At 51.2% G+C, this 15,143-nt stretch overlaps 1 protein-coding gene across 3 annotated transcripts in view; it reads left to right on the top strand.

Moving 5' to 3' along the window:
- Positions 1 to 15,143, top strand: part of DISP3 (dispatched RND transporter family member 3) — a 47,501-nt gene that overhangs the window by 19,968 nt on the left and 12,390 nt on the right. For all 3 annotated transcript variants that reach the window (XM_030507773.1, XM_030507772.1, XM_030507774.1), the window contains 11 exons: positions 5,262 to 6,198; positions 7,459 to 7,678; positions 9,091 to 9,227; positions 9,629 to 9,763; positions 9,970 to 10,130; positions 10,498 to 10,637; positions 11,408 to 11,553; positions 13,003 to 13,164; positions 13,564 to 13,725; positions 14,131 to 14,253; positions 14,870 to 15,006. In XM_030507773.1, coding sequence (XP_030363633.1) covers positions 5,271 to 6,198; positions 7,459 to 7,678; positions 9,091 to 9,227; positions 9,629 to 9,763; positions 9,970 to 10,130; positions 10,498 to 10,637; positions 11,408 to 11,553; positions 13,003 to 13,164; positions 13,564 to 13,725; positions 14,131 to 14,253; positions 14,870 to 15,006 — 2,451 coding nt within the window. In that variant the 5' untranslated portion in view covers positions 5,262 to 5,270. The remainder of the gene's footprint in view (positions 1 to 5,261; positions 6,199 to 7,458; positions 7,679 to 9,090; positions 9,228 to 9,628; positions 9,764 to 9,969; positions 10,131 to 10,497; positions 10,638 to 11,407; positions 11,554 to 13,002; positions 13,165 to 13,563; positions 13,726 to 14,130; positions 14,254 to 14,869; positions 15,007 to 15,143) is intronic.

Genomic DNA, 15,143 nt, shown 5'->3' with positions numbered 1-15,143 from the left:
ACCCAGTGCCTTTAAGCAGCATGTGTCTCTCTGGGCTTGTACTCCACTGAAGCAGGTTCAGGGCTGTATCCTCACACATAGGATCTGGTCAGTGGCTGAATTAAGCCAGTGTTTTCAGAAGTGCTTGAGGAGGTTGCAGGGTGAGGTGCCCAGTGTGAGGTGTCCTGGGTCTGCTTTGCTATTCTGGGAGTGCAGCACCTCTGAAAGCCAGAACTCCAAATTAGAGGCCCAGAGATTCCTCCTTACTGGTTCATTTTCCCCATTCATGAAAGCAAAGGGCAACACACAGCTTATCCCGTGCACTCAGATGCAGCTGTGTTGATAAAGGGAGAGCAGGGACCTGAGAGAGCCCTTCTTGGCTGTGTTTTAAAATGCTACTTGTGGACTACTCTCAGTGATTCAAGTGCAGAGCAAATCTCTGATTCCAAGCCTCAGTGTCACTGTGGAGCCCTGCTTTAGAGTGGGTGTACATTAATGATGCCCTGCAGTTGTTTTACACAGTGTTTTCCAGCATAACAGGGCCTGGGAGGTGCTGTGTCCATGCCTGCCATCAACTGTGCATCGTTAGAGAGGCGGCTTTTAGCAGGAGCTGGATGATTCTGCAACCACAGAGGCCATTTCTCTCCCTTTCAGAGGAACTTTATATAGCTAACAAAGGGCCATAAAGCTGCCTTTGGTAGAACCTCCAAGAGTTTTCAGGCATACAAATAGGCCCACAAAACTGCTAGCTGTGCTCTGAAAGCTTTGCCCATGGGAGAAAGGAATGTGAAGTTTAATTATTTGGTCGATAGGAATCTCCCATATTACAGAAACTGTCTTTCCCTCCCCTTCCAGCCTTGTGCTTGCTTTCCTTTTTTCTTCCTAGCTTGCTGATGCACAAGGCTTCCCTTTGCCTATCAGAAGGAACAACTGAGTAATTGAAATGGAACACTAGTGAGGGGGTTTTAATCTGGAAGTCAGCATTAATTAGCCAGGTCGGCTGTAATTAGCTTCCTCGTCTGTCACTGCCTCTCCCCAACTTGTCAGTGACTTCCTTCTAATCCTGATTTCACTGCAAAGGAACTCATATGGCAGCTACACGGGGGTTTGTCCTGGTTGGGATGCAAGTGAGTGACAATCCCTGCAGGGCTGTTGGGGTCTGAGCTGGATCCCACCTACTGCAGTCAAGGGCAGAACTCTTCCTGATCCGAAGGTCCCCGAGGTTTGGCTTTGTCCCTTCTTTTCTGCTGTGTGTCAGCCTCACAAGAGTCATAATTATTCCTACCCTGTGCTCCATAGCCCTGCAGTGCTTTAAATGCCTAATTCATTACTCTGATCAGACTGGGAAGCTACAGCAAGATGTGGAGGATGCCCAGGTTAAACTGCTGAACAGGGGTGCACATACCAAGAGGCTTAGAGGCCCATTCTGGTTCATCTGTGACAGTCATCCATGGAGGAAAGGGGTGAGCGTCTTCCATTGGGCTCTGGTAGCATTCATGGCCATGGTGCTGAGGTTCAGCTGCAGCTTGTCTGGTGGCTCAGGTCTGATGCGAAGTGGCCTCTGTGCTGCTCTGGACAGAAGTGCCCACTGAAACTGGAAAAAGATAGCCTTGGCAAGGGCACCTTCCTTGTGTTCCTCCTGGTCATGTTTCCACACTGCTGCTGTGGCTGTGAAGAGGAAAATCATACCCAGCTGGATCCTGGCTTTATTTGTACCTTCCATAAAGCTGTGTCTTTGTACCAATGCGGGGTTGGAAGATGTGATGCTCTTCATAGCCGCTTGTCTCTTTGCTGTGATGGAGCTTTTGAACTCACTTCTTCAAGAAGGAAGGATATTCACCCTGAGAGGATGGTGCAACTGCCCAGCAGTCTAAGGGCTGAATGCTAAAGGAGGAGGTGTTTTATGTCCTGAATCCCTCTCATACCTTCCCTTTCCAGCTCAGGAGTTTACAAGGTCCCTCCAAGCTCAGCTGTGCTGCTGAATCAGCAGCTCACTTGCCTTTCCCCATCCCCAAGTGGTTCTTGGCTGGCTGAATGAGCGTGAACACGTGCCAACACCAGGCTAGGAAGTGGGTGAGCTGAACATGAACTATGCAGTCTCAGCTTTGGTGGAGGTTTTCGCTTAAAGTATCTATATACCAACTACTTTGCCTGGTTTTATTTCCCATTCTTGGACTTAATGGAAGCTGTGCCTGTAGCAGCACCCTAAATCTGAGCCAGGAACCTTCTTCACGGGAGGTTCTGCTACCCTACAGAATCATGGCTGGTTTGAAGCAGGAGGAAGCCTGTTGGCTTTGGAAGAGGCAGAGGGAAGCCCAAGAAATCTGAATGCCCACCCCAACTGGATCAATCAGTGCCTCTTCTCTAAAGAAATGGATCCAGGGCTCCTAGGAGGGCTCTTGTCCTCTGCTCCTTCCAACCTGGAGCAGGCTAAGCTTGCACAGATAAGGAGGCAGAGCTTTGAGGGCTGCAGGGTTATGTCCACTGTGCATATCCTGGAATGGAAAAAGTAACTGGGCCATGCTTCAGTGCGTGGAGTCCCTGGGCAGTGATGGAGGGGAAACAGGTCAGCCCCTAAGTAGAATGCAAGCAGAAGAAGTGCATTTCACTCCCCTTCTGGCTACTTTGAGGATTTCTCTCCCCTGCCAGTTCAGTTTGCTGTGGTTTGGGTTGGATAAGCTCTCATCCTGACCCAGGCAGGATCTGACGGAGGTGGTAAAGCCAGTTGAGTCCCAGGGGCAATGCTGAGTGAGCTGTGTCTGGCATTGTAGCTGAATCATGCAGTAAACTCTCTTTTGAAGTGAGTTGAGAGCTGTGGTGGAAATAGGGCAGGATGCACACATGTGCTGACTGCATGCGGAGGGAGGCTGTCGCCATCAGGGACAGCACTTGCCCTGCCCTTGCTTTTCTGCCTGGACCAGATCTTGATCCTTCCCTGACTCAGCTCTCATGTGAGTGTGTGTAATCTTGTGGCTTTTCCAGCACTTGCTGTGCTGGGATTTACACCAGCATCAGAACTTGTACCAGTCTTTAGCTAGAAGGTAGCATGCGTTGGCCTTCACACATGATAGGTGCCCATCTGTTATAAAGTGGGCTTTGCAGTCACTTTGAGATGAGAGTGGAGGGAAGAGCCAGAGGGAGATGCCTGAGGTCTGTTCCCTTCCTTAGGTTGAGGATTTAGCTCTTGGTTAAAAAAGAAGATGGTATGATCTCTTTTTCTGCTGGTTTATTACTCAGTCCTTTGTTTCCCTTTCTTGTCATGTGCAGGCTCTTCTGTTTCAGGATTAGAATCTTTTTCCCTCCTTCTCCTCTGCAGCTCAATAAATGGGAAATTATTATGTCTCTTTACCTCTCTTTCTAAAGAGAGAATATATATGCTTGATCAGGTCTTGCAGTAACTCCATTCTGTTGAAGGAGAGCCCAGGGCAATGGGAGAAGGGGCAGCTGGATGGAATGGAGGTAACTGCATGGACACACCAACTTGCCCAGATGGGGTGAGCATCCTGAGTATTAAAGAAATCTTAATGAAGCCTAAAATGAACTAGATTTCTCCTAACCATTCCAGAGACTTGAAAACACACCCCCCCACCTTTGCTTTCTTCTTGCTGTCTAATAGTCCTATGTGTGAAGGGGGAAACAGCACAGCAGTCTTACGAGCTGCTCTCTCCTCACCATATCAGTCTTCTGAGGGCTGGAGGTTTGGCAGAAGAGGGGCTGTGGCCATCTGCCATCAGTGGTACCCATCTGGGTTTTGCACAGTGAGATTACAGAGCAGGAGGTGGATCCAGCCCAGGCTTACACGTGCCCTCCTGCGCAGCTCTGCAGCCTGGCTGAGGTGGGTGAGCTGCTGCACGAGCCTGACCATGGCAAGGGGGTAGGAGGGTCCCTGCTCTCACACTCGCAGCAAGGGTGAGCTGTTTTGAGACAATATAAGGTGCAGGTTAAAACCATGGATCAACATCTGTGCTTTCCTTGCTGCGAGCAGGAGGCTGGAGCTCAGAGGTTCCTGTTCCCATCTCCATGCCACAGGCTCTGCAGTGCTGGGAGTGCTCTGCCCAGCCTGCCAGCAGAGATGCTGCTCAGACTGGAGTGGATCCTGTGGGAGCTGCTCCCTGTGAGCAGAGCCACACACATCACCCAGGCTGATCAGAGCCAGGGAGATTGCTGTGACCCTTGTTCCTTTGCCCATCCTTCTTCTGCCCAGGAGCATTTCTGCCTCATTTCTTTTCCTCTTGGTCCAAGTTCAGGCATCTCCCAGGTCTTCTAAGGACCTGGAATTAAGGGGTGCTGGCAATTCATCTTCCTGCTGATGCAAGTCCTGTTAAAATAGAAACACTGTTTAGGAACAATGTTGGTAAATTGCTTCTGGCCTGTGTGTAAATTGGTTGCAGCTATCAGGGTCAAGAAACAAACTGAATCTGCACATTCATCCATGAGTGGGGGCTGCTGGTTTTGCTTCCCTGCAGAGGAGAGCACGTCCTGGGGAGTCTCTCTTGCTTTCCTCCCAAGTGTGGGTTGATCAGGAAGAGTTTTCCCCTTCCTCATTCCACAGGTGCAGTAACAGCTTTTGCTTCTGGCTTGTTCCGTAGCAACTTGGAAAACCCATTCCATAAACAATATCCAACAGGGGTGGAAGGGAAGCAGGATTGTTCAGCCCTTTCCCTTCCCACACTGGCAGTGGATAGCCCTTCAAGGACTAGAGCAGGGTCACAGTGAGTTCTCTGTGGAGGCTGGTATGTGTGAGTGCATGCACATGGATGTGTCTGCATGTGCTTCTGTGTGTGCACATGTGCCTTTGTGGGAAGGATGAACACAGCTACAAGTAGCTGGGGGGAAAGCTGTTGTTGGTTTTAAGGTGAGGAAGATAGGGTCCCTTGCATTTGTCATCTGGTAGCGTGGATTGTTCCTGGGCATGAGAACCAGGTTAGCTAATTAAATGCTCCTGCTGCTGCAATCTCAGCAGCACACTGTGAATCGCCGGCTGTCTCCATGCCTGGTGTTCCTGGAGCTATGCACAGCACTGAGCTCTGTGGCTGTGGTTTGAACTCCTCTCCCTGGTTCCCCTGCCAGGCAGGGTGTGGGATACCCCGAGCCTGTTCTTTCAGTGGCTGTGTCAAAGCTGTGAGGTTTAGAAGGAGTCATGCTTTGCTGAGAGCTGGAGCGTGCTTCCTTCCTCGGCTCTGCTGCTGAGACCCTTTGGCAACTGCTATCGGGTTATGGCTGTGCCTGGGGACACCCATTGCTGGGCCTTGCTGACTGCTCTTCTCTACGCCTTTGTGCAGGCACTGGACATGGACACAGAGGATGACCCCTTGTTACAGGATGCCTGGCTAGAGGAGGAAGATGAAGAGGTAGCCTTCAGCTCACGGAAGAGGCGTGAGGGTGCTCTGTTGTGTGGGAGAAGCCCCTGCAGAGTCAGGCCCCTGCGTGTCACTCTGCCCGTGTCTGGCTTCTGGAATATTGTCGGATGGGTATTTACCAACCCCTACTGTGCTGGCTTCATCCTTTTCCTGGGCTGTGCCATCCCTGCTGTGCTTGCTGTTGTCATGTTCCTCCACTACCCAGCCCTGGATATTGACATCTCCTACAATGCTTTTGAGATCCGCAACCACGAGTCCTCGCAGCGCTTCGATGCCCTCGCCTTGGCCCTCAAGTCCCAGTTTGGGTCGTGGGGCAGGAACCGCCGGGACCTGGCTGACTTCACCTCTGAAACCCTGCAGAGGCTCATCTTTGAGCAGCTCCAGCAGCTTCACCTCAACGCTTCCCACCTTGGGGTCAGTGCGCGGGTCAAGCGCAGCGCCCCACAGGGCAGGACGAGCTCCCCTAAGCCCCATGGCCACCTCAACCCAGGAAACAGGACTTCCCGGGCTGGGAGGGGTGCCCCACGCTGGGACTACTCTGGCACTTACATCAGTGCCAACACACAGACTCACGCCCACTGGCGCATTGAGCTCATCTTTCTGGCCAGGGGGGACTCTGAAAACAACATCTTCACCACTGAGCGCCTGGTCACCATCCATGAGGTTGAGCGTAAGATCATGGATCACCCTCGCTTCAGGGAGTTCTGCTGGAAGCCCCATGAGGTCTTGAAGGACCTGCCCCTGGGCTCCTACTCCTACTGCTCCCCTCCCAGCTCCCTCATGACCTACTTCTTCCCCACTGAGAGAGGAGGGAAGATTTACTATGATGGCATGGGACAAGACCTTGCTGACATACAAGGTGAGCTGAGGGCTGTGGGTGAGGGCTGGCATGTTTAAGGCATGTATCTCCAGCTAAGAGGGGTGACTGCCTTGTGCAGAGAGGAAGATGCTGCTGTATTGTGCCTTGAGGAATCACTTTTTCTGTGCTAGGGCCTCTTTCAACCCTTTCAGCAAAGTCCCTGCAGTTTCGTCATGGGTCACACAGGCCTCAATAGGCAAGCAAGAGAGACAAATGAGGGGGAAGTGCTGCATTGTAGAGATGACTTCTACTGACCCTTGTCTCCTGTAAATGACTGTGGTTAACCAGAGGCATGTCAAGTTTTGGACAGACAATAGGGATGAGCTTCCCTGCACCACAGAGCAGATGAAAGAGGTCTGTGGGCTGCTCTAGAGCTTGAAAGGCAGCTTGTGAGTCACCAGCTGGAAGGGTTCCTATAAGAAGAGGAGGAGGAAGGTCCTGCCTCCTCCCAGCTCCATACCCTGTTCTGTCTCCCTCTAGTAGAGCAGAGGCTCTGGATGGTGAAAAAGAGGTGAATCATGAGGAGTCTGTGGGTGTGATGTGGCTGTAGGATGAAGCCTCCATCTGTCTCCCAAGCACAGGCTGCAGATGACAGCTATCCAGGAGCCACATAGGGAGCAGGCAAGGAATTAACTCCGTCTGCTTCAGTGTGAGTAACAGTCCTGCTACCAAAACAGGAAAGAGCATAGTTTCTGGGTTTTTCTGGTGTGAACTTAGAGGAGTTTGGATTTTAGGGGTAGACAGGCAGTGTCTCTTGCTCAGAACTAGCTGAGCGCCTCCATCTCCGCATCCCTCACACCATCAGATGGTAGAGGTACCAGGTAACAGCAGAGCCAGGACTCCTCATCTTCCATGAGTAGTATTTAGTTCTTGGGCTTCCCAAGAAACACTTTGCTTGATGGAGCAAATATCATGCCAGTGTACAAGAACTAAGTGCATCCAGCAGCGGGAGTGTCAATGGGGATATGTGCATTGCTGCTTGGTGGAGTTGTGGTTCAGATCAGAGTCGGGTGGAAGATGTGTCCTTGATGGGAAAATGCATGTAGGCAGCGCTGTAAGCAGAGTCACACAGCAGAGGTGGAATGTGAGTCTTTGCAATACAGCTTTCCCCAGCCCTTCGTGCTCTGTGCAAGGCAGCAGCAGTCAACATCATGCTGAAAGACAGGATCACTCCCAGTTTCCCTTTGTCACACTAGACCCTGCACCTTGCCAAGTGAACTAAGCAGGACCTAACCAAAGTGGTGCTGCTTTCTCCTGCAGGGTCCCTGGAGCTGGCCATGACCCACCCTGAATTCTACTGGTACGTGGATGAGGGCTTGTCTGCTGAGAACATGAAGAGCTCGCTGCTGCGGAGCGAAATCCTCTTTGGGGCACCACTGCCGAACTACTACTCGGTGGAGGACCGCTGGGAGGAGCAGCGCCGCAAGTTCCAGAGCTTCGTCATCACCTACGTGGCCATGCTGGCCAAGCAGTCCACGAGGTGAGGCTGTGTGCACACAGGGCATGCCGTGCTGGGAGGGGGTGAGAACAGGGAAAGGCGGAGGTTAGAGTGCATGGTGCTTTCTGGAATAGGCCCTTCAGGGTGTAAAAGCTCTGTCTTGAGGCTTACGCAGCCGTGCTCTGCTCTGATAGCCGTGCTGCATCCGGCCTCAGCTGGAAGGCTCTAGGCATGGGAGGCTTGGCATGCCAGCTCAGACTGCTGGTCAGTCTCAAGCAGTGGCCAATGGCATAAAGCTCCAGATGAAGGAGAAAAAGCATCTCCTTGAAGTCGGGCTCAGGCACAGTGATGTGAGTGAGGGTGGGGAGCATATGGCAGAAAACCACACATCTGCTTCACTTTAATGCCACTTCCTAGTGCAGCAACATGCCAGAGACATCAATAGAGACAATGAAAGGGAGCCAAAGATTGGATCCAGTGCCTGCCTTTCCACTCAGCCCCTGTCTAGCATCGGATCTGTTTGCTTCCATTTCACCAGTCCAATTCACTGGCTCTAACAGAGCTGCTGCTTTGTCTTCCTGGTCTGAATTTGGCCTCAGCTGGTCTGATGAAGGAGGTGAAATGGTCCTTAGTCAAGGCATCAACCTGTGGATCCAATGCTGCTTTTGCTCATGTCAGTGTAATTCCTTTCAGAAGTGTTTGCTTTTTGTACAGAGATGGGGAGGGCAGGTTCAGGGCAGGATACGTTTCCGGAAATGCAGGGTTTTCACCTGTATAACTTTGAAGAGAGCTTTGCTCAGTGCTTGTGAGAGGGAGATGGTAAAATAGAGCTAAAAGGGATAAACGAGTAGCCCAGTATCCAGATAGCTGAGGGAAGGCAGCGAGTCCCAGTGTCGGTGCACCTTCTTATTCTCCAGCTCTCTGCTGCTCTGAATCTCAATAGCTCCCAGAACGAAGGGATATGGATCTTCAAAAGCGGAATGAAATGCAGCCAGCCCTTGTCATCCCTGGAAGCAGGCAGCCACAGAGTGTTCTCAGCAATGGGCTGGCAGAGTGGGCTGCAGTTATGGGAAGCCAGAAGGGAATTGGGGCCAAGGCTCAGTTCTGAAGCTGGGATTCCTGATAGCCTCCTATGGTGCAGCGGTATTGTACTCCTGGTGAAATTATCTTGGATTACTTCCGCTCAGTGCCTGCTTCCAGAAGCAGAAGCTGGTAAATCACATGGTTTCTGATACAAGCTCTCACTCTGCCTGCACCCGCTGGTTATTACCTTTGTGCTTAATATAATGAGCAGTGATTAAGATTCCAGATGGAATTGGCTTTGGAGGCTTCAGGAGCTGTCTGTTAGTGCCAAACACGCACCATGCACTGGAAGCATGCTTTAAATGCCGTGACTCTGCTCCCTGTGCACTCAACACTTCCTATTCCTCTTCCTTCATATCTTCCCACCCTAGCAAAGTCCAGGTGCTGTATGGAGGGACAGACTTGTTTGACTATGAAGTGAGGAGGACTTTCAACAATGACATGTTGCTGGCCTTCATCAGCAGTAGCTGCATAGCTGTCCTGGTCTACATCCTCACCTCCTGCTCAGGTAGGCTGTAGCCACAGCTGCCCTGCTCTCATACAGATCCAGATGTGCTGTGACTCCCTGTGTCTGTGCAAGCCTCAGAGGCTCTGATGCCCTCACACCAGCCTGGCTTTGTGGCACAGAAGCATGCAGAAGGACATGCTAGAGCAGCGATTGGTGGGCAGGGTGGGAGGAAGGCTCACCAGGAGTAAGATGCAAATTCCCATCTTACTAACGTTAGTGTAAAGCTGATGTAATTTCATGGATGGCCTCATGGGAAGCAGTACTCTTGCAGCCCTGAGCTATTCTCTGTCACCAACAGACTCCTGGGAACCAGTATGCCAACAGGGCAGGTGAGAGGTGTCTGTTCTCCCAGGGGGTGGCCAGTGGTACTATATTTTTTCCATGTTCCTTTTCTCCTATAGTGTTCCTGTCATTCTTTGGCATTGCCAGTATTGGACTAAGCTGCCTAGTGGCTCTGTTCCTGTACCACGTCGTGTTTGGGATCCAGTACCTGGGCATACTCAATGGTGTGGCTGCCTTTGTCATTGTGGGGATTGGTAAGCACGTCCTTACTCGAAATCTCCCTTTGCTGCCTTGCTGTAACTCCTGCCTGCAGTTGGTGGTGGCAAATGCAGATTGAACTTTCAAGCCCTTTCTCTCCATTACCTGTAAGTGAAATATTTACAGGTCAGATGTTGAGAGGATCTTTAGCATGTGTCCCTACTGTGAGCAGAGTATCACAATCTTCCCCCTCTTTTCTCAGGGGTTGATGATGTCTTTGTTTTCATCAACACCTACCGCCAAGCCACCCACCTCAAGGACCTGCAGCTGCGCATGATCCACACCATCCAGACAGCAGGGAAGGCCACCTTCTTCACGTCCCTGACCACGGCTGCAGCATATGCTGCCAACATCTTCTCTCAGGTACACTGCAGCTTTGGATTTGGGGCCTTATGTTTCTGCCAGAGGCCCTAATAGAGAGGGGAGCTGCTACCACTATCTTTCTGCCCTCTCCTCCAACACAGGGCTTACTTGCCCTAGCGGGCTGTCCTTTCCCTGCTCTAAGGCAGTGGACACGCTCCGTGTATCAGCATTGAAGGCAATATTTCTTGTGCCGCTCATCTAACAGGATCTAGTGGCTGTCAGGCTCCAGCTCAGCTCTTTACCTACCAGCTTTGCCAACTACCATGGCTGGGGCCTGTATGTGCTATTCTGTAACATGGTCATTCTCAGACACCTGGTGGTTCTCCAGGTGTCCTGCCCCAGTTGATCCATGTTGTCTCTTCCACAGATCCCAGCTGTGCATGACTTTGGACTCTTCATGTCGCTGATTGTGTCCTGCTGCTGGGTAGCTGTGCTCTTCACCATGCCAGCTGCTCTTGGAATATGGACCCTTTATGTGTCCCCACTAGAGAGCTCCTGCCAAACCAGGTGAGCTCTGGAGCCTCCCTGTGTGGGTAGAATGCTGTTGTGGAATTCATGGCCAAGGCTGTGCAAATCCTGCCCCATGCTCTCAGTTACCCTCACCTCTCTCAGGCAGCTTGGCTTTACCATTCCCTGTTAGTCACTAACGGAAGAGAAATATAACTTCTGCCACTCCAGAATGGAGCAAAATGGAAGGACCGGGTCCCAGTCTCTTTCCCCCAGCACACATGTGCCTCCCAGGAGCCAGACTCTGCACTGCCACTCATACTTCTTCATTGAAGCTGTGGAGTATTAGAGCCATTTGTGTCCTCAGAGCACTTACTGCACAGTAAGTCAGCCTCCTCAAGCTGCAGAGGCACAAGCCCTGCAAGGCAGAGAGATCAACATTGCTCCTGACTGAGCACAGGCAGGGCATGCAGATTCGTACTTAGAAGTCAGCATATTTCCCCTTCCCCTGCTCCTTAGCACTGCAGATGACCTGGCCTGATTTAATTCATTAGCAAGGAGATGAACTGCTAAAACTGCCATCACTCAGCACCCAGTGTTGATGGCTCAGCCCTACTCTGTGTAACCAACCTTAGCTGCCATAGCAGCTCAGCCCCTGACCTCTCAGCAATTAGCAATGGAAATGGCTCGTGGCAGTGCCTGTTGTTTTCCCAAGTAATTAGAGCAGGCTGCTGCTCCTCTCCTTGTCACTGGAGGAACCCACTGGTAACTCTTTGCAGGGTGTGTGGCTTGAAACTCATGCCTTTGTCTCCTTCCCTGCTCCAATCCAGCTGTAATCAGAAGTGTGCCAAGAAGAGTGCCTTGCACCTGGCTGAAGATCTCTTCATTGCCTCAGAGGCCACCTCCAGAGCAGGCAGAGAGACACTTCCCTATCTTGATGATGACATCCCACTGCTAACTGTGGAGGAGGAGCCTGGTATGTGCCTCCTGTGTGGTACCTTCATGGGGACCACACTGCCCTGTTCATGCTTCAGTTTTCCTACTTTTAAACTGGAGATTGTGCTGTCACAGGAGGTTGAGGGGTCTGAGCTCACTAATGGTTGTAAGTTGCTTTGAGATCTTCAGTGGGTGTTGATACCGGCTTTCTAATTACTTTGTTAATCCTCTTGGATCTAATGTGGATTGTACTTCCCAGCTGAAATCACTGATTGTGACATGGATATAGCCATGAAACACCTAATCCATAGTACCAGGACAGCTCACCTTTGAGCAAAGAGTTTTTCCCTCTTCCCTGCCGTTCAAGGCACTGCATTTGGGAAGCAGGAGAGAGAACACTTTGTTCTCCTGCATCACCTCCTCAGGGCATCTCCTCAGTCACGGCAAGAAGGCGGCAGTTACTTGCCTGAGACTACATAAGCAATCTAGAAAAAGAGCCTAGAAGTTCCCTGTATGTTGTTAGCAGGAGATAATCCTTCTAGCCCTGATCAAAGATAAGGGTGCTTACAAGGCCATGCTCTGTTGTACTTGGCTTTTAAAACTTGCTGGGATCTCTTCCTTTTAAAACACCCAACAGAAGTGGTCTGGGCAGTGAGTAGCTTTCAGGCCTAGCAGCAAACTGGAACTGGGAGCAAATGGATCAAGAGCTGAGAGCCCATCAATCCCACAGCAGTGTGTGGAGCCCCTCCCTGCAGAGCAGTCTCGGAGCTGCCTTTAGGAGGCAGACAGCTAAGCTCTGCTCTGTGCTGCAAGAGCTGCCTCCTTAGTATGCCAGAGCCATGTGCAATGGTAATGTATGGAAATAATCCCTTCCCATCCCTTCAGCAGAGTCAACAGCAGGATGCTTTTCTCCAGGGGCTCCTGGGCATCAGGTAACTTGTGCAGTAGCAAAGCAGCTTGTTCCAGTTGGTGACCAAGCATGGTTTGTGGGTCAGCCATACAGCACGCCAGCCACACTGACCCTGCTACAGCAAGTGCCCACTTCTCACCTGCAGAGGACAGTTCCCTGAGCATCCCTGAGCTGAAGACATCAGATAGGGGCCAGGCTGCTGTCAGGAAGAGGTTAGTTGTGTGTAATTAGCGAAGACACACTTCGTGGCACAGGGACAAACTTTGTTTGGCCTGAGAAACGTGCAGTGTCTCTGTGACCTTATGGACAATGCCAGTGGGATCTGGCAGCGGAAGAACAGCCTGAAGTGTAGGCTTTGGACTGAGCTATGAATTTAGAAGTGTAGTTGTCACATGCAGTGACTCAACAAGGACGCTGCTTTTGGCAGTCACTGCCTCTGTCTGGGTCTTACTCCATGTCTTTAGCTCGAGTGAGTTGTACAGCACCTTGAAAAAGATGCTGTAAAGAAGAGCAGAAAGCTATGAGAGACACTCATGACATTGAGCGCTGAGACTGCCTTTGATTTCTCTCTCCTTCTAGTTTCCCTGGAAATGGGGGATGTCCCCTTAGTATCTGTGATGCCAGAAAATCTGCAGCTCCCTGCAGAGAAGAGCAACCGGGGCCACTTGATAACTCGTCTGCAGGAGCTGCTGGAACAGTGGGTGCTGTGGTCTGCAGTGAAGAGGAGATGGGTGATTGTGGGTAAGGAAGGAGTGGGGTATTCCATCTGCATAGATTCTAGAGGATTTAACAGCATCTCAGTCAGTCCCTAAGCCTTGATTATTAGTGACAAGAGATTGAGAAAAGGGACACAGTAATTGGCTTCTAGCTCAGTGGAAGAGTGTCCCAAGAACAGTCAGTCCTTAAGGGAACTGCATGAGGAACTCTGACGCTTTCCATCCCTCTCTTTGCAGGCAGATCTGACATGGCAAGCCCTGATGTGGTTTTCCAGGCCTGGCAGCCCAGCTGCCAGTGTGCTTAAGGGGCTGTTCCTTTTTCCTGCTGAAAATCCCATCTTTCTGCCACAACCCTGCTGTCTGAGTATGTCCTAGGAGCAAAATGCATGTAGGGTCCCACACACTTATCATCTTCTCCTCGCAGGGCTCTTTCTCCTGGTTTTGCTGCTGTCCATGTTCTTTGCTAGCCGCCTCCATCCAGCTAGCCGGGCTCCAGTCTTGTTCCGCCCAGACACTAACATCCAGGTGCTGCTAGACCTCAAATACAACCTGAGTGCTGAAGGCATCTCCTGCATTACCTGCTCAGGTGAGAGTGCTGGACCCCAGACCATGGTGGGTGCAGCCTGGCCTAAGCCCTGGGTTGGAGGAGCTGAAACGTGAGGTAGAGGCTCACGTTGTTCAAATATCCCATTGCACATTGGGAGAGGGATGGTTGGGTGGCCTGTAGGAGTGATGTATTTTGAAACATGTTTCCTGCTTTAGTCAGGAGCTGCCTGAGTGTTTCTGCTGCAGCAATTCCTTTACAGTCAATGAAAACTGCCTGTTTATAAGTGCTGGTGACACACCAGTGACCAACTGAGGGTCTGTGGCTCTGTGTTCCCTGGTAAGGGTTTGGTGTTCAATAGCAGAGTTCAATAGCAGTGTGTGCAGGGCTGGTAGCTCTCTTGTCATGCCATTCACTCTTTCCTTCCTGACTAACCTTGTGGGACAGGTTTGTTTCAGGAAAAGCCCCACAGTTTGCAGAACAACATCCGAACCTCCTTGGAAAAAAAGAAGAGGGGCTCAGGGTCACCCTGGGGAAGCAAAGGGAGCATAAGTGATACAGGGCAGCAAGGTAAGTGGGCATGGTAATTCTGAGCACATTTGGGTCCAGGGCCCAGGGATCCGCTCTGGTAAAAAACTGAATTATAGGATCTCTGAATAGCTGATGGGGAATAATTCTCTTCAGCCCCTGTCCTGCTGAGCCCTAGTGCTGGATGCAAGGGACATGTTACAATTCCCCTTCCCCTGAATGCCTACTGCTCTCTAGGTCATGGTCCTGTAACCCCGGTGGCACATATATATATGACAAATCCCTCTGGTCTGCATACAGGGCTAGGAGCTCAGAGCTTTTGAATCCCCATCCTGTGTCAAAACCTTGTTGACAGGCCATGAGGAGAATAAATTCAGCCTGCTTTGCAGGGGATTTTGAGGGTAAAAGAGTTATTGGGCCAGGTCCTGGGCTGAGATGAATCAGTTAAGCCATCAGGAATTGCTGCAGCTCAGGATATATTTGTGAAAACCTGTGAAAGGTGTGCTGTGCTGCTGAAGGCAGAGCCTGTGCCGGCTGCCCCACAGGAGATGGCACATCAGAACAGACCAGAAGAACCCTCTGCTTTGGTGCTGCTCATGTCTGTAGGATTTGGTGATTGAGAAGTACCACTCACCCTCATGCCCTCTGTTTTCTTCAGATCTGCAGGGGACTGTGTACATCTCCAAGTCCAGAAGCAAGGGAAGGCCTGCTGTCTACAGATTCTCACTCAATGCCAGTGTCCCTGCCCCCTGGCAGATGGTGTCACCGGGAGACGGGGAGGTGCCTTCATTCCAGGTGAGTCACTCCAGGGGTGTTGGACCCCTCTATCAAGTGTGCAGCATTCAACAGGTGAGCCCAAGAGCCTCCTCCTGTCTCTCCACGGGGTTGTAGGTAGCTCAGGGTGAAGGTTCATAGAATCATAGGGCATTGCA

This window comes from Strigops habroptila, chromosome 16 (genome assembly GCF_004027225.2).
Source record: "Strigops habroptila isolate Jane chromosome 16, bStrHab1.2.pri, whole genome shotgun sequence".
NCBI lineage: Eukaryota > Metazoa > Chordata > Aves > Psittaciformes > Psittacidae > Strigops > Strigops habroptila.
This window is presented reverse-complemented; position numbering and strand designations above follow the sequence as displayed.